General features: G+C 41.8%; 1 protein-coding gene across 1 annotated transcript in view; it reads left to right on the top strand.

Moving 5' to 3' along the window:
• ECE2 (endothelin converting enzyme 2) overlaps positions 1-22,671 on the top strand; it is a 75,009-nt gene that overhangs the window by 21,565 nt on the left and 30,773 nt on the right. Inside the window, exons 5-15 of the mRNA XM_066603249.1 lie at positions 1,980-2,104; positions 3,060-3,206; positions 5,342-5,407; positions 6,450-6,638; positions 8,128-8,270; positions 9,218-9,332; positions 13,942-14,052; positions 14,144-14,242; positions 17,860-17,937; positions 19,628-19,731; positions 20,375-20,485. Of these exons, the coding sequence (XP_066459346.1) occupies positions 1,980-2,104; positions 3,060-3,206; positions 5,342-5,407; positions 6,450-6,638; positions 8,128-8,270; positions 9,218-9,332; positions 13,942-14,052; positions 14,144-14,242; positions 17,860-17,937; positions 19,628-19,731; positions 20,375-20,485 (1,288 nt within the window). The remainder of the gene's footprint in view (positions 1-1,979; positions 2,105-3,059; positions 3,207-5,341; positions 5,408-6,449; positions 6,639-8,127; positions 8,271-9,217; positions 9,333-13,941; positions 14,053-14,143; positions 14,243-17,859; positions 17,938-19,627; positions 19,732-20,374; positions 20,486-22,671) is intronic.

Genomic DNA, 22,671 nt, shown 5'->3' with positions numbered 1-22,671 from the left:
ATTTCCCCCCCCCCCCCCCTTCCCCCCTCTCCCCTAAACTTCCAACACCTCAATAACTTGTTATAAAACAGAAATAAAACATAACTGGTAGCTTACTGAACTGACCCACAGTGTATCCTCCAGCGAACCTCCCTCCTCCATATTTTGTTATGTGGTCTTTAAAATTCTCATAATTTTTGTCCAAAGTATCATGTTGTATTAGTAAACTGGCTCATACATTCCTTAATTTCATTAGAGTCGAGAAATTTTTTTATGAACTCTGTCCATTTTTTAAAGAATTTTGGGGCTTGGGTTTCCACACGCCTCTCTAGCTCTACTCTTTCCATTTTCATAAGACATTTTAATTGTTGGATAATATCATTTATTCATGGGGGTTTGGCTAACAACCAGCTGTTCAAGAGGCATCTCTTGCTAATTAACAGAATGGTGTGGATCATTTTGGCTTTTCTCGTTTGATCTGATAATTGGTGCAGTATGAAAATTTGTGGAGTCAGTTGTAGGATCTGCCCCCCCCCCTTCATATCTTGTATCCGTTTATGAACCCTATCCCAGTATTCTTTAATTTTTGGACACTGCCAAATACCAGATAGAAAATCAGTGTTTGTTAGGAAGCGTCTGGAGCAATCTTGAAGTCTAGCTGGGCCGTTGGGGCTCTGAGGTTTGTCAGACACATATATTGCCCCGTGGATCAGCTTGAAATATGTTTCTCGCCATCATTCGTTCGATATCGCGTGCCTCACAGAGTTCCAACTCTTAATTATTCCCTCAGATAGTTCTGGGTCCTGTAAATCTCGTGCCCATCTTTTGAATAGTCTAAAGCCATTGTCCCCCATCCATCCCTCTCTAAGTCTGGTATACAAATTTGATATTGAATGTTTATATACAAGATTTTTAACCAAAACATCAAGCGGGTTAACTATACTTTCTTTTGACACATCAACTAGTCTTTCCCGTAGAAAATTTCACACTTGAGTGAATGGCAGAAAATGGGATGGTTCTATTCTCCCCTCAGTTCTCCAAAGGTCTTATATCTGGGGATCTCTGGGTGGAGAAGGTGATGGGCTGTCATAATCCTTTTCGAACATTTTGTTTTCCCTCCCCTCCTCAAATTCTGGATGATTCTATATTTCAATATGTTTGTAAATTTAGAACAGCAACCCAAACTTCTTATTTTCCAGGCCGCTACGGTGTCTTTTGCCATGATGGAGTGTTTGCATTCGACCAGGAGATTTGTATAGCTTTTATGCATGAGGGCATTTAGGCTCCATGGGTCAAACAACCCAGCTTCAAGGGCGGTATTTGAGTAGTTGCTGGAGCCCCGTAGCGAATCAAAGGAGTGTGTAATGAGGCTGGCGACATTGTATAATCGAATGTCTGGAAAGTTGAGGCCTCCTCCACTCTTTGGGAGCATTCGTTTTTTCAAAGCAAGGCTCGGTCTCTTATGTGACCACACAAAAGCTACGAATGCGATGTGCAATTTCCCCAAATGACGTCTTTGGAGTAGGAGTGGTATTGTTTGCAGTGGGTATAATAATCTAGGAAAGCTAATCATTTTTATGTCAACTAATCATTTTAATACATAAAAGTCTTAAGTCCATCAGAACAAAAGCCGCTACTTGTTATTGGTCCTCTATTCTGGCTCATATTTTGATGTCCTGTCTGGCTTGTAACTGTGGATCGCTGATAATCTGATTTTCTACATAGTGTGGATTCTAGATCCTATCTGCAATATGAACATATGAAAACACACAATGTTCAAAATGTCCTCCAACAAAAAGAGAAATAGGAATTCGTAACAAGAAGATGAATTTTGCATATGAATAGAAAAACAGGGGAGCTGTGGAGGTTGGAAGATGGCATATATAAATGTATATTCTGTATCATGGAGGAAAGGAACGAGAGCTCACTTCACCTTGTTCTGATCATGCTAATAACAGACATTGCCTAATGCTTAATTACTATATTTCTTCCTAATTCAGAGAATGCTACATTTAACTCTAGCAGTGAGGCGGAGATGAAGACACAGCGGTTTTATCTCTCCTGTCTAAAAGAGCTGAAAATTGAGGAGCTGAAAGAAAAACCTCTCACTGATCTCATAAACAAGGTGACATCTGAACTTTCTCACATTGACTCTGTGGACCATTTCCCTTCCCTCTTTCTATAAAATTTAAGAGAACAAGTCTTCAGTCTCTGCTTTTGTCTTTAGTCTCTAACTTCAACCCTGTTTGATGCCAGATCGGTTTAAATGGAGACATCCTGAGGCCACAGCTAGATTGTGACTCGAAGGGATTGTTCAGGATTATAAAAACATGTCTGCTTTCCACCAAAAACAGCCCAACACCTGCCTAACGCCCTCTATAGTGTGAATGAAGAAAAGCCAAGATAGAGTCCCGATCTTAATTAGTGTTTTCTTGTCCATTCTCATGGGCAGCTGCGGCGTCCTGTCAAAAAAATACACTTCTGCCTGGAAATCCCTTGGTCGGCAGAAATCCTCGGAATGACCTCTAATGATTACATAGAGCCAGCTGTGATCTTTTCCCAGCGTTGGACTCAGTTAAACTCCCTCCCCGTATATCGGCCGAAAGATAGGGCAAGACCTATCTTTTCCGGCAGCGTGTAAATACTGTTGCTGAGATCGGTCATCGATGAATAGTCTTTCCTGTGCAACTTTTTTACTCGGCAAAAAATTGGTCATCTGAACGAATACATTAGAAACCAATGCTTCAGATAGCTGCGATGTTCAGCTAACGTGTTAACGTTCATGTGAATAGGTCTTAAAAGATATGTGCATGATATTGTAGCTCCGTTTTTTTATTACTTTGTGATAGCTATTAAAAGTCTAGGTGCAGTTGCATTACTAAATCTGCCCCATTATATATTGATAAAATGTAGCAAATCCAGCACTTTATTTACTGCTGTATATTTTTTGAAGATGCAGTCGCTATCGCTGAATCGGTTTTCAACAAGTTTGCCTTGGATTAATTATATCTTTAACTGCAAACAACAATTGTTCTGTATTTGTAATCTCCAGCGTTTCTTTCTGCCTTTTGTGCATTAAGGTTGGTGGATGGAATGTCTCAGGTAACTGGCGGAACGAAAATTTCATGGCTGTGCTGAAGACTGTCTCAGGGACGTACAGGGCGACCCCATTCTTCAGTGTCTTTGTAAGCGCAGACTCCAAGAGCTCAAACAGCAACATAATCCAGGTAAACATAAGATGAGAGAAAAGAAGGATGTAAAACATTTCATAAAGAGTCAGTCAGAGATTCTTGTCAGGGTGGTAAGCCAAATTAGTGCTGCAGGGATGTTTGTTCACATGCTGCAGACTTTTTCTGCTGTGGATTTTACTGCAAATCCACTGCAAAATTTGCACATCAATCTGCCACACAGTTGACACATTGCAGATTAGAAAATCTGTAGCATAAATTCAATTTTGTGTGAATTTTTTCCACTGCACTTGGATAGGGTATTTTAAACTACATCTACATGCACTATACTGAAAATTGCTGCAGATTTTAGTGTTTAATCGTAGTGTTAAACTTGAAAAAATTAACTCACGGCAAACCAGATGTATATGGCAGAATCCCAAAAAGATAAATTATACAAATAAGCACAGCACATAGGATGCACGTTAAAATATTCCAATTCAGCACAGAAATTGTTGCAGATTTCCAACAACATAAACATATCTAATGTATTTAAATGATACATTTCCCCCCATTAACTCCTTTAGTGGCACACCCAGAAAATCTCTGGAGTTTGCTGCACTGACCATGCAGTTAAACCCCGCAAGATTTTCATGGACAGCTCTGGTGCTGAAATGTGCAGAGCACTGAGCTGTCATCTGAAATCTTCCGGGGTTTTTACTGCATACTCAGCACAGCAAGCCCCGGAGATTTCCCTGCCATAATACCAACTATCAAAGTAGTACAGTGGCACATGGTAATAATAAACCTGCCACTGAAGGGGTTAAAGGTGGTTACTCATAATGACATTTGAAATTACTTATTGAAAGGATATGCTATTGCTTCTTGATCAGTTGGTGATCTGGTCCGACTACCACGATTTCCATCGTTCCTCAGAATGAATACTCCATATTGCTAGTTTTTTGCTACACATCAATGTTCCCATCCACCTAATGTCCAGTAAAATGCAATACAGCTGCATTCACTTGATGGATGAAGCCTCTACTGTGTAAGCAGAAAGCCAAAAAGACCTTGCTCCTTCCTTTTTTGGAATCGTGGTGTACCTAAGCTTGAACTCCCAGTGCTTATGTTATCCTAGTTATATGTTGTAGCATTATAAAAAAGGAATGCACCCTTGAACATAGGTGATATATCATTCCTATAGACGTGAATACGTTTATAAATGTAGAGTTGAAAGGAATGAACTGATGACTTACTGGAATCATAAGGTAGACTATGATCAATGCAGAACAGTATAATTGTGAGGCTGAGATAATTACTAAGGTTATCTTCTGAGAATTGCAGATGACTAGAGGAGAATATGGGTTTTCAGAAGAGAAGAAAGAAATGAGTATAGGAGGAGGAATGTGAAGAGAGATGTTCAAAAGGTGGAAGAGTTTATGAAATGAAGTGCTAAAGGGGTTAGAGAGGGAATGTCAAAGTAAAGAACAGGATTAAAAATAGGAATGGTCGGGTAGGGAGGGGCAATAGTAAGGAACACAATGGAAAGCTTTATGAAGAATGAAAATGGTAATAATAATATTAGGACTTTACAAATTTTCATTGGTAAATAGTCACTGGAAATAGTGGCTACAACGAGTTATTAATGTACGAATGACTGTTGTTTGTGTGTTTTTACCCGGAGTGATGATAGTTCCTGTTCACGGACACTGAAGTGCACCCCTCCCTGCACAGTTTATTGGCTATTCATTCAAAAACAAACGATTGCCTGTTTACACAAAACAATAATAATCAATAAGAGACACTAGCGACTAGTGAATTAATAATCGCTTGTCACCTTCTTGGTGGTCCTGTTTACATGGAACAATTATCGCTTAAGCTACCTTTATACTGGGTGGTTATCGCCCAAATAATCATTGGAAACAGCAAATTCAGGCGATAGCTATTCCATATAAACCCAGCCACCAACAGGGCACTGGGTGAGAAATTGTTCACTTGTGTAAGCAGGCAGTCGTTCATATATGAAAGACTGCCTGTTTGCAGTGAACGGAGGTGGGCAGCTGAAAGAGATCTCCAACCCGCTCCACCTCCATTCTCTGAACAACTATCAGTTTGCTTGATTGACTGTTAGGTCATTAGCTGCCCATGTAAAGCCACTCTTATTGTTTTACCTGAAACACCTCTCTCCTCTGCAGGTAGATCAGTCCGGACTCTTTCTTCCTTCAAGGGATTATTATCTAAATAGAACTGCTAATGGGAAGGTGAGTCACCATGTCATATATGCTTTTTGTGTCTTTAGACCAAACATATTCTTCATTGGCTACAATGAGTACGATTCATGGTCTAGCATATATTTGCTGGAGGTATGGGTATTTTACGTCATACAGGCTTTATTACTTTTGAACTCACTTGGCGTCTAATAGAAAAACTGTTAAGCGCCTTCACACTTGCCATAAATGCTGTGGGATTCCTGCATCGGATGTTTTGTGTGGAAATTCCACAGCATTTACAGTACAAGCCATGCAGATGGAATTGCAGAAATCTCATGCCCATAGAGTAGAAAATGTCTGCACAGAATCTACGGCATGTCTATTTATGCTGTGGATTTTGACTGTGGATTTCAACCATTGAACTACAAAGGTTGTAATCTGTGGCAAATCTGCAACAAAATCCACACTATTTAGGTGCAGATTTGGCCACTTCGAATTTGCTGTAGATTTGCTATAGGCTTTCCGCTGTGGAAATCCCACAGTGAATATACTTTGTGTGAAGGCACCTTTAGGGCTTCTGCACACTGGCAAGAGTGATGTCAGGCCGTGATTTGCGGTCCGATATCGCCCTCGCAGTGCTTCTGAATAGCCCTGGATGCGAGGTTTGCACAGGGAAATAGCCTCGCATCCCTGTGGGGTTTCCATTCATCCCCCCCGCGGATGTCACAGCCGCGACAGGAGATCACTATGTTCTGCCATTGTTTTCAATCGCTGAAGGAATTCCCTGCTGCAGCTTTCACAGCCTAAGCAGGAAATCGTGATGTTCTCCCATTGGTTTCACTGGGGTCGGCAGCAGCAGCATTGGCCCAATCTAAAACAAGGGGTATATCACCAAAAGAAAGAACATGGTGCGATTTGTTTTTTGCATCGCATCGCAACACGGTGGTATGCAGGAAAACATCACAAATGTGAAGGAACCCATTCAAAAGACGCACAAATCTCGCACAATTTTATCACCAGTGTGAAGGCGCCCTTAGAGCTTAGATTTGCACTGTGCAGTGATACAGCAGGTGCTTCATTTCTCTGCTTCCAGGTGCTTGCTGCGTACCAACAATACATGGTAGATGTGGGGATGCTGCTTGGGGGCTATCCCGGCACAGTGGAAACACAGATGACCCAGATTCTGGAGCTTGAGACCTTGCTAGCCAATCTCACAGTTCCTCAAGATGAGCGTCGAGATGAGGAAAAGATTTATAATCGTATGACAGTGGCTGACCTGCAGGTGAGATCATAAAAGCACATGTCAGCTATTATACAAACCAGTGATGCCCTAAGGACTCTTCCATGGTACTTGTTCTCTCATTGTGCATCTCTTCTCTATGATTTTTAAATACATATATTTTTAAAAGAGCATTTCTGCTTATGTTACATTCCCACTTAAAGGGTCACTCTGGTGAAAACAGATTTTTCAATGCTTGCCCCCCTCACTTGATTGCCTGTTGCACTCTGAATGTCTCTTCTGTGTATTCCAATAACTGCCATGAAGTGCAGCCCCCTGTCTGATGATTATCAGGCACCATCTTGAAGATGAGTTTTTTTTTTACTTTCACATCTATCTTATGATGCATCAGCACAGCACTAGCTAAAGCTATACAATTTTTTGCCTACTGGGGGGACAGTTTAACCCCTTAAGGACCAAGCGCTGTAAATATATGGCGCTTGGTTCTGGGCTTTAATCCCGGCTGATAGTAATAATATGGTGCAGGATTCAAGACCCTGCTTCTACAATCAACCAGAAGGAGGTTGTTAGTCACAGTATTTTAACCCCTTCTGCCTTCTCCTTTCCCTGGTGCATAGCCCTAAATGAACACTATGTGCTAAGAAGTGAAAGTGTTTCTTCCACTACGTGAGTCGGTGGTCATGTGACCGCCAGAATCCCTTGGTACAGCAGAGCTTATTCCTTATTACAATCTATAGTCACCTAAATAAGCTGCAGATCGTAAGTATACAGTCAGGTGGGTGAGCTGTGATTGCCTCTTTTATAACTGTGTGACAGGAGCGGTGTGATCATCATCAGGAACTGATAGGTGTGCCCATGTATCCCCCTCAACACAGTTTCTGTGGTAAGGATCATATAATAGCATCACACACACAATGAGAATTTGACTATAAAATAAATCCATAACCCCAAGCAGATCTGAGCTGGTCAGAACGGAGATCACATGACCAAGGGGATGCGGACTGGAGTTTTCAGACAGAAAGAAATAACTAACAAAGGTAACACTAGCTCACTTATATACAAGTGGATTGCTACATGATGAATGAATCAACAATGACTGGGGTGGGTCTTTAAAAACAATCATCAACATTTTTATGTTATGTATAATAAATAGAGATGAGCGAACGTACTCGGTAAGGGCGATTTTGCAATCGAGCACCGCGATTTTCGAGTACTTCACTACTCGGGTGAAAAGTACTTGGGTGCGCTGTGGGTGAGCGGGGGGTTGCAGCGGGGAGTGGGGGGGAGAGGGAGAGAGAGAGGGCTCCCCCCTGTTCCCCGCTGCTACCTCCCACTTCCATCTGCAACCCCCCGCCCCACAGCGCACCCGAGTACTTTTCACCCGAGTAGTGAAGTACTCGAAAATCGCGGTGCTCGATTGCGAAATCGCCCTTACCGAGTACATTCGCTCATCTCTAATAATAAACAAAATGTTCATGGAATCTAAATTCTTCCCTGCATGTTATATAAGGAATTGTCTAATATTTTTTAGAACCTAGCACCTGCCTTTGACTGGATGGATTATTTGTCCTTTGCGTTGTCACCTTTGGACATCAATGACACAGAGCCTGTTGTGGTGTACGGAAAGGAATATCTGCAGCAAGTGTCGGAGCTAGTAAACAGCACAGACCCAGTGTAAGCGCCCGTTTACTGTGTGAAATTAAAATAATATTAAAACCAGTATGGATTCAGATTCAAATTTCCTATAAATGTATCACTAAGTGCAGTATCTTGTACTATTAGGCCCAATGCACACGGGCGTCTTTGCACTGCCGGATCCGGAGCAAGCGTTCGCCTCTGGATCCCGCAGAAAATACGTCCATAGACATGCTATGCAAAACGCTTTTCCATGCCCATGACAGTAAATAAACTGCGATTTTCTGCTCGCGGGGGGGAAATTGCAGCATGTCCTATTATAGTGCAGGCCTAGCATGGATGTCCATCTGTCCTGTGGCAATTCCAAAATGTCAATTTCGAAATCACCGCAGATCTGCGTCATTACCAGCGCATCATTCTCTGCACTGCACAAATGCAGTGGCGCATTAGCCGGCACATCCGCAGCACAGAGAAGAAGACATCGCACAGGTATGCGGGAGTCACCGCCGGGGCACAGGGTCTGATTCTGCTGCGAGATCTTGCAGTCGTAATCCGACCCGGCCATGTGCATTAATACGAGCGTATTTAGATTAATGTCACTATGTGTCTCAGATGCCCTGCTATGGCAGATGTCAAGAGTCTATGGAAGCCACAGGCGCTGTGCCATCAAAAGATAAGACATGTCCTTTCTTTTGATGGAGAGAAAAAGAAACGTGCCTATTGTGCTATCTTTTGACGCGCGTTTTTTTTTGTGTGTCAAAAAATCGTTCACCTGGAAGAACCCATAGAAAACTATAGGTTCTTTTAGATGCGTTTTTTTTTGACGCACCTACTCAGTGTCAAAACGACACTTGTGTGAAAGAGCCCTAAATCTGCACTGCGCACCATGTAATGATCACTATCACCTTACCTAGTATTAATTCATTCTTCAGTTCTCATTTCTCTTTCACGTTTTAGCTATTACTGACGATTTCTTTCGCTTACAGTATATTGAACAATTACCTGATTTGGAACCTTGTCCAGAAGATGTCCCCCAGTCTAGATTCTCGTTTCGAGAAAGCCCAGGACAAACTACTTGAGTCACTCTATGGGGCAAAAAAGGTGTGTCTGCAAATTCTGTTGTTCTTACCTTTATCTAATAGTCTGTTGCATTGTATATATTTCTTATCATGCCCTATCCAGAATGCCATACCATATGTCCATGCCATAATATGCCCACTTAACACAGGTTATAGGTGTCATAAACCTATAAAAAACAATTCTTTTCATCCATTTTGCCCTTGCTGTCCTGTCCCTATCTGCTCTTTTAGGCCTTAGTAACACGGGCGTTTTTTGCCGCGATTTGCGGATCGCATGACGGATGCGCATCCGCAAATCGCGTGACCGGGGCCGAAAAATCGCCCGAAAAAACTGCTCCTAGCCGAGCTTCAAGAGAAACGGGCCGGAGCTGTCCAGTGCATTGAATTCAATGGAGCCGGCAATACAGCCGGCTCCATTGAAAGCAATGCGCTGCGGGCAATCTCACGATAAATTGTCGGGAAGGGCTTAAATATATAAGCCCTTCCCTGCAATTCATCCAGAAATGTGTAAAAAAAAAAAATATATATACTCACCTTGTCCCGGCAGACAGAGTTCAGCGCGGCCGGCCAGCAGTGGGTGTGAGTGGGTGCGAGTGAGAGCTGCCCCTGATTGGTCCCTGCGCTGAGCCAATCAGAGGCAGCTCTCACTCACACCCATTCATGAATTCAATGCTGCCGCCGGCCCCATTGAGCGCATATAGAGAAGAGAACAGGAATCGCAGATCGCAGATAGGTGCGATCTGCGATTTCTGTTCTATAATTTATCGGACGAGCGCATAAAAAGCGCTCATGTGTCCGATACCATTGCAAAGCAATGCTTTTATAAAATCGCCGGACACATGCGCATGCGCAAATCGCGCGAAAAAACGCCCGTCTGACTAAGGCCTTACTTAACGAAAAAAATTGTACATGGTTATTTTACACCCATCTACAAGATGTGTCCTTCCTTATTTTTTTGCCTGCTTTGAGATATCTTGAGCTAAGTAGCGCAAGATGTCTAGCTTAGAATAAAAAAAATTGTTAGGCTACATTCACATCAGCGAGCAGCTTGCGCAAGTTTAGTGTGTTGTAAGATGCACGTATGGAGTCATACACATGAGCAATGTTTTTCCATACAGTGATCCTGTGAGCTAAAAAAAATCACTGCATGACCTGTTTTTTCGCGTTCCTCCGAACGCATCGTCCATTGCTTTCAATGAGACAGTCAAGCACATCGCATGCCGTGCGATGTGCACAACAGTGTGATGTGATGCTTCTTAATGAAAACAATGGGAAACACTTGCCAATCCTCTTGCACCTACTGGTAAAACGCACATTGGCAAGCGCAATATTGCGCTCGCATGTGTGAGTGTACCCTTACTTTGTCATCTTTTTTCAAAGAAGGTAATCTCAGAAATAAGCATGTGGTTGCAGTCAATGAGTCCGACTCCTGACCATGCCGACATACTGCCAATTGGACTAGGAAGCACATTAATTTGTATACTGTACATGCATTGAGTCAGAGTCCCATATGTGTATTCAAGGATTCACTGATGGACTTTTTTTCTTAGGTTGTGTTCACACATGCAGGTTTTCATAAGGGTTTTTTATACAGCTTTTGAAGTCAAAACCAGGTGAGGATCATAAAAGGAGAGAAAGAATAAACAACGCATACTACTTTTTATGGATCCACTCGTGGTTTTGACTTCAAGAATTGCATCATAAAAGCTGGCCAAAAGCTGTATGTGTGAATGTACCCTTATACAGCATCTAATAGTCCTGGTTCCTTTAAAAGTGAATGACTTCAGGTGCTACATACAAAGACAGTTATGGACCATTTACATGGGATGATTATCACTAGAGATGAGCGAGCATACTCGCTAAGGACAATTACTCGATCGAGCATTGTCCTTAGCAAGTATCTCCCCGCTCGGAAGAAAAGGTTCGGCTGCCTGCGGCGGGGGAGAGCCGGGAGGAACGGAGGGGAGATCTCTCTCTCCCTCTCTCCCCCCCGCTCCCCCCTGCTCACTGCCGCAACTCACCTCTCACCTGCGCCGGCAGCCGAACCTTTTCTTCCGAGCGGGGAGATACTTGTTAAGGACAATGCTCAATCGAGTAATTGTCCTTAGCGAGTGCGCTCGCTCATCTCTAGTGATAATCATCCCATGTAAATGGTCCATAACTGTCTTTGTATGTAGCACCTAAAGTAGTTGCCGGCGCGGGTGAGCGGTGAGTTGCGGCAGTGAGCAGGGGGGAGCGGGGGGAGAGAGGGAGAGAGAGATCTCCCCTCCGTTTCTCCCCGCTCTCCCCCGCCGCAGGCAGCCGAATCTTTTCTTCCGGACGGACAGGTGCTCGCTAAGGGCAATGCTCGATCGAGTAATTGCCCTTAGCGAGTATGCTTGCTCATCTCTAATTATCACTTAAAATTCGTTCAAACTAATTAATTTGAGTGATAATCGTGGTGTAAATGCACAAAAATCACTCACTTTTTGTTCAAAGTATTTTAAGCTGATTTTTCAGTCAGCCTAAAAACCATTGCTGGATTGCAGGCTTGTCATTCCATGTAAACGCTCACCGCTCAGCGCTTCACATAGAAGGTGGAGCACATAGTGAGAAGCCTGTGATCCAGCATTAAAGTCTGTCAGTGTAAACGCTCTGCACGAGCACTAACAACCTTAGCGGTGACATCAGCGCTCGTGCAGTCGCCCCGTGTAGAAAGGCCATTAGTGTAAATGAAAGCAAATTAAATGTATAACTTACTTCTTTTCAATGCTTAACCCCACAAATACCAAGCCACTTTGCAGCTAACAATAGAAAATACTTTCTTGAAATCTGATTATTGTTTACTTACTAATGCACTCCTAGAGCTTATTCACACGGGCGTATATCGGACGTAAAGTTTTTTTTAAGTTTTTCAGTACATTATATAGGATATTAAATTGTACACCTACATCAATGGAAACATAAAAAAAAGTTATGGCTCTCGGAGGATGGCAACAGAAAAAATGAAAAATTTCTGGTCTTAAAGGGGTTAAGATCTGCATTAAAGTTTTTTGCAACAACGCATCATGGATACCATACCAGAATCCGCATGTCTGACTGCAGAATTGCCAGCAGAATTTTGCTACCTTATTTTTGGGGGAAACAGGGTATATACAATTCTGCGTTAAAATCTGCATGTTAACAGTGCAGATTTTGGTGCAGAATATTCTGTTCTGTGTGAAAGGTCCCTCAGTCGTAACTTTTCTATTTTCCACAGATATAGCCATATGATAGCTTGTTTTAGTTGTATTAGAGATACATGTAAAAATGTCAGTATCGATGTAATCGTACTGACCCAAGTAATAAAGGCTCAGTCACACGGGCGTTTTTTCGTGCGATTTTTTTTTGTGTGCATAAAACTGATGTGCACAAAAAAATCGCGTGACCGAAGCCAGCGTCACGGCTGAAAAAAACACTGCTAGCAGCGTTTATCAGCCCAAAGGGCTCAGTCACACGGGCGCTGCCCGCTATCCTCTGCCACAGCTGTGGCAGAGGAGAACGATGTTCACCCATTGAATTCAATGGAGCCAGCAATACAGCTGGCTCCATTGAAAGCAATGGGCTGCCGGCAAGCGCTGTATTAATTTTCGGGGAAGGGCTTCAAATATAGTCAATCAGAGCCAATCATAAATTCATGAATGGGTAAGTGAGTGCTGCCTCTGATTGGCTGAGCACTGTGACCAATCAGAGGCAGCTCTTAGCTATTGAATGACAGAGGCAGCCCATTCAGCAGGCGGGGATTTTAAATCCCCGCCTGCTGAATACTACAGAAAGCAGTTCAGGAGAAGAGGCGGCTGGACGCGGCTGATCTCCGGCAGCTGCAAAAAGGTGAGTATATATTTTTTTATTTTTTACACTTTTTTTGGATGGTTTTCAGGGAAGGGCTTATATTTGAAGCCCTTCCCTGAAAATTAATACAGCGCTTGCAGGCAGCCCATTGCTTTCAATGGAGCTGGCTGTATTGCCGGCTCCATTGAATTCAATAGGCGAACATCGTTCTACTCTGCCACAGCTGTGGCAGAGGATAGCGGGCAGCGTCTATGTGACTGAGCCCTTTGGGCTGATAAACGCTGCTAGCAGTGTTTTTTTCATCCATGACGCTGGCTTCGGTCACGCGATTTTTTGTGCGCATCAGTTTTGTGCACAAAAAAATTGCGTGAAAAACCGCCCGTGTGACTGAGCCCTTATTACTTGGGTCAGTACGATTACATCGATACTGACATTTTTTTTTACCGCTTTTGCATAATAATAGCACATTTGTTTGTATTCGTCATATTTCAAAACAACATCATTTGTTAAGTGTATTCTACAGCAAAGTTCTGACAATTGCAGCAATACTGTGTATCTTTGTATAATACTTTTACGAAATAAAATCACTTTTTATTGAAAAAATACTCTTTATTTGCTCTGCACATTTTTAAATAAACTATATTAAAATTTCTTTTTTTCCCACTAGGGGGCATCACAATGCGATTATGAGTATTTGATATAACACTTCTCAGTATTCTCAGTGTACTAAGTCCCAGAAATCTGTTTTCCCCAGTACCTCGCTGCATGAACAGATCCTTCCTCCTTTTCACCCCTAGACACCCATTCTCTTTGTTTTGCAGTCCTGCACCCCTCGCTGGCAGACCTGTCTATCCAATACCGATGATACACTTGGTTTTGCCCTGGGATCTCTGTTTGTTAAATCTACATTTGATAAGAACAGTAAAACAATTGTAAGTAAGATATAATCAAGTAGACAGGTCAATTATCAAGTTATAAAAATTATGAAAAATGAATAACATTTTGAATTTCACAATTTCTTAGGCAGAACAGATGATCGCAGAGATTCGATCAGCTTTTGAGTACACATTGGGAGGTCTAACATGGATGGATGAAAAGACAAGAAAAGCAGCAAAAGAGAAGGTGTTTTACTCTATATCCATTTAATACCAAATTTATATTGTAAGGCTCCGGAATTTTACCTGATAGTAAATTTACATCATTTAAAAGAAAAAATATCCATTACAAGCATTAACGACACCAAAGATGTCACCAAGTCTCTTTTTTGCTTTTTTCCATTTTCGTTTTTTCCTCCTCCCTTTAAAAAAAATCATAACTCCTTTATTTATTCATCGACGTCGCTGTATGAGGGCTTGTTTTTTGCGGGATGAGTTATATTTTTCAATGGTACTATTTATTGTACCGTATAATGTACCAAAAAACTTTTTAAAAATTTTAAGCGGAGAGAAATGAAAAAAAAAAACAACATTCCACCATCTTTCGGTGCGTCTTGTTTCTACGGCGCACAAACATGACCTGATAACTTTATTCTATGGGTCAGTATGATTACTACGATACCAAACTTGTATAGTTTTTTTTTTTGCTGTACTACTTCTATTTTTTTTTAAGATATTTAATTTTTTAAAATTATTTTCTGTCTCTATTTTCTGCGCACAATAACTTTTTTATTTTTCTGTCGACGTAGTTGTGTGAGGGCTCATTTTGTGCGGTATGTCCTGTCGTTTCCATTGGTACCATTTTCGCATATAATTGACTTTTTGATCGCTTTTTATTAAATTTTTTCTCAGAGATAGGGTGACCAGAAAAGTGCATTTCGGGCGTTCTTTATTTTTTTTTCGGACCACATTCATTGTGTGAGGTAAATAATACATTAGCTTGATAGATCGGACTTTTACGGACGCAGCGATAGCAAACACGTATTTTTGGTTTATTATTTTGATTTTTTTATTGCAAATATGGCAAAAGGGTTTTTTTTAAAACTTTTATTACTTTTTTAATGATTAAAAAAACTTTATTGATCTTATTTTTACACTTTCTTTTAGTCCTCCTAGAGGACTACAACCAGCGATGCTTTGATTGCTCCTGCAGTATGACGTAATGCTATAGCATTATGTCATACTGCATTCTGTCAGGCAGTCTATCAAGCCACCCCACGGGGATGGCTTGATAGGCAGTCTGCTAAGGCAGCCCTGGGGCCTTTCAAAGGGACCCCGGCTGCCATGACACCTGCACAGATACCCCCGATCTCACCGCGGGGGGCCGTACAGGACCCCCGAACATTGTTCGGGGGATTTAAATGCCGCTGTCAGAACTGACAGCGGCATTTAAAGGGTTAATAGCCGCGATCGGCCGAATGGCCGATTGCGGCTATTGCCCGCGGGTGTCAGCTGTAATAAATAGCTGACGCCCACGCTGTATGGGGGGGAGATAGCGGCGCTATCTCCCTCCATACACTTCCTGCAACAGCAGGACGTAAAAACACTATAGGGCCGTCACTAAGGGGTTAAGGAACAAGCAATTTTCTTCATATTTTAATTGTCAAATTTCAAGAGCCATGAAAGCCTTGTTTTTACATCAATATACTGTGTAATGGCCTGTTTTTTGCTGAATATGTTCTGAGGGAGTTTTCAATGACACCATTTTGGAGTACATATAGTTTATTTATGAGCTTTTATCATTTTTTTGTTTGTTTGTAGGGGTGGGGTGGAATGCAGTAAACAGCAATTTTATCTTTTTTTGTGTTGCTTGTTTACCGTGCAGTAAAAACAATTATTTTATTTTATGGATCAGTAGAAATATGGCAATACTAATTAAATCTTGTTTTTTTTTCCTTTAAAAAACATTTTTGTACTTTTGCACAGTAAAAACATGTTTTTTGGAAAAAATACATTTTTATGTTTTTGCATTCTGAAGGAAGCTGTAAGATGGCTTGTTTTTTGTGGAGTGTTTTAGAGGTTTTTTTAATACTATTTCTTGGGTACATATAATTTATTGTTTAATTTATACATCTTCTTTAGGAGTGGGTTGGTATGCATAAAACCCTGAAGTTCCACTATTGTTTTTTCACCATTATTTTACCTAATAGGCAAATGCTTATGGCAGAGCTGAGTGTCTTTGTTAGACCCCTAACTGCTTTGGTAAGCATCGGCCGCATGTTCCTCCCTCTGTCAAACTCCTTAGTTAATGCAGTTGCTATTACCATGGCTTCTAAGGAGTTAAAATGATCAGACACAAACATTGTTGGTCTCCGATCAGTACTCGATGCCTAAGGCCTTGTTCACACAAGCGTTGTTTTGCACGTACGTGTGCGCGCACAAATCTGCGAGTCCATGCACGCGCCAAAATACGCGTTAACGAAGCTGTGTGCCTATTGCCGTCAATGGTACCGCCGCTGCTGCCAGCGGCCTCATTGAAAGCAATAGGATGCTGGCACCCACCGCAGTGATTTTCTGGGAAGGGCTTTAAAAATATATACTTGTGTCTCCGCCGCTTCCAGGCGCGTCTAGCCGCTTGGTCTCCAGCACTGTAGTGAAGTTCCATCTGCAGGCAGGGATTGAATTCAATGAACGGCTGAGCGCTGCCTGTGATTGGTCACAGTGCTCAGCCAATCACAGGCAGTGCTCAGCCAGAGTTTGTAGCTCTCTATTGCCGGTATTTTCAGGGTGGGGAGGGTCCCTGAAATATAATCCCTACTCCGAAAATAAGCCATGGCTGCATTAAATAAACAAAAAAAGAAACCCAATACAATACCTTACAGGCACTGTCCGCTCCTGCGCACTTCTGCTCTGACAGTTCTGCGGCACTTGTTCGTGGTCTTTAGCCAGCGCTTCTTGGTCAAGGGGTTCAAAAAGCCCGCCTCCAGAAAGCGCTGGATCTGATTGGTTTTTAAGCGCCGAGGCTCAGCCAATCACTGCAGCGCTCGATGAACCAATCACAGCCATTCAATGCGATGCCTGTAATTGGTTCATTGAGCGCTGCAGTGATTAGCTGAGCCGCGGCACTCTAGAACCAATCAGATTCAGCACTTTCTGGAGGCAGGATTTTTGAACCCCCTGAACAGGAAGCACTGACTGAAGACTACAAACAAGTGCTGCGGAACTGCCAGAGGAGAAGTGTGGAGGAGCGGCCAGTGCCTGTTTTTGTTTTTTAATGTAGCTAGGGGTTATTTTAGGAACAAATAGTAGGACTTCCTACTGTAAAAGTTGCATCGCACCATATGAAAACCGCAATTTTGTGCGATGCAACACAAAGGAAAATTCCATAGGGAAACATGGGCTACAAAACATTGCAAATCGCGGTAATATTCAGCATGCTGTGATTTTTCTTTTTCTGCAATGTAGCAGCCTATAAAACATGGCTAATGTGAAGGAATCTATGGGAAACCATGGGGTTCACATAAATGCTATTTGTAGCACTGTTGCATCATGAGAAAATCTTGTGATTTTGTCGCCCCATGTGTAAGGGGTCTTAAGATATATAAAGTTCCTTTAGAAAAAAACTGAGCCTGAAATTCTTTGGCACTATTATAATAAAACAAGATGCAACCACTAATATCTTATTAGGCCTTCCAATAAATTCCCTACAAATGAGAGCAATGTAGAATGAAGGATTATATTTAACTACCATGGATAGTTGCGTTTGCAGTGTAAAACATGTGAGCAAGGGCATGGGGCTGAGTGCATGTGTGAAGATTATGTATATATAACCACAGGGATGGATCCTTATTTTTTGCTCTTCAGGCAGATGCTATATATGACATGATAGGATTTCCCGACTTTATCCTGGACACAAAGGAACTGGATGAAGTATATGATGGGGTAAGAGATGTAAAGAATAACATTGACGTCTACATGAAACTTGTTGGCTGTTTTTAATATAATGTTTATGAAAATCTGCATAGAGGGTTCTGATTCCCTGCTCTGTTCAGGGAGTAGGAAAGAAGAATCCCCAGACTGAATGGCTCTCAGTTATGACAGAACCAAACAGCGCCAAACAGACCCCATTGATTATTGGGGTCCATTCGCTTTCTTCTCAGCTGCCCGGCTTTTTGTGCCAGATCCGCGACGGACCCTTTGGCCGGAGGTTCCAACACAGATGTGAAACCACTCTAACAAACTTTATTTTAAAATTGTGATATCATCATATCAGCATACAGAAGTCACATTAGTGATAGCATTATACAGTATAATCACTTAAAAGGAATCTGTCATCAAGCCATTCATCTTAATGAGAAGTGCGCTCACCGCTTTCTGAAAAGACTCAAGCTGTTGTGTGCGCACTGACATAGCAGGGGGAAATCGCAGGAATGGGGAACCGGATCAGTGTGAGACCCAGCTTCCCAGACTCCTCGTCAGTTTAACTATAAGTACCATTATTCAGTTTATGGTGCTTATAGTTGATGACAGATTCTTTTTAATCACATTATGTATAGTATTAGTGACCACTAGAGTACCAAAGACACTTACTCGTGGCATGTAGAGGACCTTTCTCATGTTTCTTCAAGCTAAAGGCCCATTTACATGGAGCGATGATTGCTCAAAAATCACTAAAAAGCGATCGTTTGAGCGATAATCGTTGTGTCTAAACGCGTGGCCATCGTGCACGTTTCGTGCACTGTTAGCTGATCGTTAAGTTCAGGTCAACCTAAAAATTGTTGTTCAGCCTTATCAGTAGTTCTCCACGGGTAGTGCTGATAGCATGAGAACAAAAGAACTGAAAGCAGATAAGAGCCCTCGGGCTATAATTGCGTTCAGCTAATGCTTCATTTCTACACTTAATTGCTACTAAGTAGCTGAGTAGCTACTTAATAGTTTATGCAAAATGATCACTAAAATCTGTCTCTCAAACTGTCGTTTGAGCGATCTTTGAGCGATCATCGATTGAGAAAGGTCCACACTACATCAAATGAAATGTTGCAAATGAGCTAATAAAAATCCACTTACTGGAGTTGTGTGCTGCCTTTTTTTTATATGTATGGAGGACCTGTTGCCTAAAGGCCCATTTACACTGAAAGATAATCGCTTAAAAATCGCTTAAACAACAGTTAGAGTCACAGTTTTGAGCGATCATCTTTGCATAACTCAAAGTAGATATTTAGCTACTTAAAAATTAATGCAGGCAGAGCGGGATACCTATGCGATAGCTCCGAGAACAAAGCAGCTGTTTTGTATATGCAAACAGCTGCATTGTTTCCGGAGCTTTCAGCTGGTGTCCCGCTGAGAACTGTCAGTGGGATACCAGCTGAAAGAATACTATCAGCGCCGCCCACTGAGAAAATCAGTATGCGGCGTTGATAAGAGTCATTGGTGATTTCTAGCTTGCTAAAATGATTTCTAGCTTGCCAGAAATCATCAATGAACGAATGGGCCTTAAGTCTTGAGATTCGCACCCATCCTTTTTGTTTGTTCCATACAGTGTAGCTGTTTTTTGTGGATTAAATAGAAAGAACATTGTATTTGCTTGTCTATTATGCTAATAAAGGCTTTAAGATGTTATTTTTTTCTTTAGTTTGAGGTGTCTGAGGATTCCTTCTTTCAAAACATGTTGAATTTCTACAATTTCTCTGCTAAATTAATGGCTGAACAACTAAGAAAACCTCCAAATCGAGAGCAGTAAGTATGATTGTTCTTTCCCACACAACATGGATAGATTTACTCACACAAGAAAAGACTGTAATGATCAGTTGGCTTCATGTTGTTGTACTGGTGGTAAGCAGGAACTTTCACACGGGGAGGCATTGTTCTGCAACAAGCAGCAGAACTTGCTGTTGCAGTAGTCTATACCAAAATCTGCATGTCTAAACGCAGGATTAAGTCATTTGCAATTCCATAGCAAAATCCGCACGTTAGACATGAATTTCGGTGTGGTACTTTCCATATAACAATTCTGTCCTGTGTGAAAAATCCCTAACTAGTATGGAGCTATTCCCTTGCCAGTAATAGGCAAGCAATAATGCCAAGTTTGTCAATTATAATTTGTATTTGAGTAATATCATTGTATGTGCCAGGCTGATATCATTCATCTTCTCCCTGTTGGTAAATGTAAAACACGTATATGATAATTGCCTATTATTAAAAGCTTGCTTTGGTTCAGTCTCAAATGTTATAACATAAGGAAGAAATATAGACTCCTTGCTGGAGATAAAATACATTAGCGGTTACCTCATAGATCAGTGGCCTGTAAAAACCATATTTTTCATTATGAGGTTCATGAAGAACTAAGGAGAATTTTCCATATGTTTAATTTTGTCTGCAGATGGAGTATGACACCTCAGACAGTCAACGCTTATTATTTGCCAAACAAGAATGAAATTGTCTTTCCAGCAGGAATCCTCCAGGCTCCGTTCTACGCTCCCACACACCCAAAGTATGTGTGCTCAGCTTTCATACTTATCCGAGCCAGAATAGGGAAATGTTGCACAAATGTTTGCCTGCAAGCAGTTCAAATATGTGTAAGAGAAACAAAGGCATACATATCAAAGGCAGCTGCTGTGGGAACCAAGAGAAAAGGTGTCCCATCCAACTTTGATGTGAACTGGGTCCTCCTGCACAGGAGAGAGTAGTGTGATGGCATAAACAGGCACCAGCAGAGGCCTCGCTTTGCTTAATTTGAGACAACCGGAAGTGCTTTGACTCAGCAAGCAATAAGCTGTTAACAACTGACACCCTCAATGACGCGATACTGCGGGAGGTTACTGCCATTACCGATGTCACATTAGCAGATGTCTTGTTTTACAATATACAAAGGATAGACATAAAACTTTTCATAGGGAATCATAAAAAGTGTAAAAAAGTTCTTGAGAAAGTTTTGGACTTCCTAGCGAAAGAACGACCCTGTTCTAGAGAGTACTGTATTAGCAAATCAGCCACACCATATGTACCATACATACTTCAAAGGCATATTTTTACAGGTCCTCCAATCAAGGGTGTAGCTAAAGGCTCACAGGCCTGTTGTAAAAGTTCAGCTAGGGTCCTCTCCCTTGGAAAAATTTCACTGCAGCTCTTGGTCCAAATTGGCAACAATTGTCCTGTAAATCCAATGTGTTAAATGTCCATTTTGCTGCAGATTGTACTGCACAGTCTCAGCAGATTTCACATAGTTGAATTGAAGGGGGAAATCCGCAGTGAAAATCTACGAATTTCCAAAACATATGAAAATCCATAGAATACCTGTCTTTCCATGCAGATATTTTATTTTATCCAATAACTTTTTATTAAAAGATTTTTAGGTGAACATAGAAATTACAAATACAAAAGACAGAAAATATAAAGTGCTCTTAGGCTGGGTTCACACAGGCGGATTCCCATCAGAAATCTCGCAGTTTGGCCGCAGCAGAAACCGCGAGATTTCCGCCGGGAGAACCGCCACAGAAAAACCCGCGGCGGCTTTGAAGCGGCCCGGCCGCTCACTGTTTCTGCTGCGGCCGGCGCTCCCATAGAGAAGAGCACGGCCGCAGCGGAAAGAAAAGATAAATAGACATGCTGCATGTTTGAAAGCGGCCGCAGCCCCGGTTTCTGCCTTACTTACAGCAGCAGATTGGCCATCCCATGTGGACGAGATTTCTGAGAAATCTCATCCACATGGCTGGCTAATCCCAAGATTAGCAGCCGCAGGCGGACTTGCCGCGCGGAAATTCTGCACGGAATTTCCGCGGCAAATCCGCCCTGTGTGAACCCAGCCTTAAAGAAAACAGAGATTGATGAATTGAGAACAATAAAAATAAATAAAGAAGTACAGTTTGATAAAGAGAAGAGCACTTAGCACTTAGCAGGGATAAGGAGTGACCCTGGTTCGTTCCATTTGTAATTTGAAATGAGTTGAAAAAAAGCCCATCCATGAGGACCCTAGAAGGAGAGCTATATAAAGCATGTATTGCATTAACGATGTTGCCATGAAATCCAAATTTGTGTAGCGTTGCAAATGTAAAATCCCAATGTAATCGAAAGCCTTCTCTGCATTTAAGGCTAATAGCAGGAAAGGTATCCCAGAGAACCCTGCCCTCGCAATAAGATCGAATACCCTCCCTAGTTCCATCAGGGGCCTGTCTCCCCTGATGAAGTTGACCTGGTCATTGTGGATAATACTGGGAAGGACTGTAAGACGTTTTTGAGCCATAGTTTTAAGTAAATTTTAGAGCTGCAATTAAGTAAGAAAAAGGGGTCTGAAATTAGTTGGTGAGTTTGGAACTTTATCTGGTTTAGGAATTGTGACTATAGTGGCCTGACATACTACCACATGACATCGCTTTATTAAATGTCAAAGTTAAATGGGGAGATTTGCAAATCCATCTGCGCCCAGAGATTTCTAAGGTTTTTCTGAGAAATTTCATTATCATTTGAGAGGTCGGCTGGTGGGGTCGCTAGATCGTCTTTTAGGTTGTAGAGCTTAGAATAGAAGTAGCTAAATTCATAAGCTATGTACTTAGGGTAAGTGTCCTTAAAGGGGTTGTCTCGCGGCAGCAAGTGGGGTTAAGCACTTCTGTATGGCCATATTAATGCACTTTGTAATATACATCGTGCATTAAATATGAGCCATACAGAAGTTATTCACTT

This window comes from Eleutherodactylus coqui, chromosome 1 (genome assembly GCF_035609145.1).
Source record: "Eleutherodactylus coqui strain aEleCoq1 chromosome 1, aEleCoq1.hap1, whole genome shotgun sequence".
In the NCBI taxonomy this organism is placed as follows: Eukaryota; Metazoa; Chordata; class Amphibia; order Anura; family Eleutherodactylidae; genus Eleutherodactylus; species Eleutherodactylus coqui.
The sequence above is the reverse complement of the archived record's forward strand: the minus strand, read 5'-3'. Positions and strand labels throughout refer to the sequence as shown.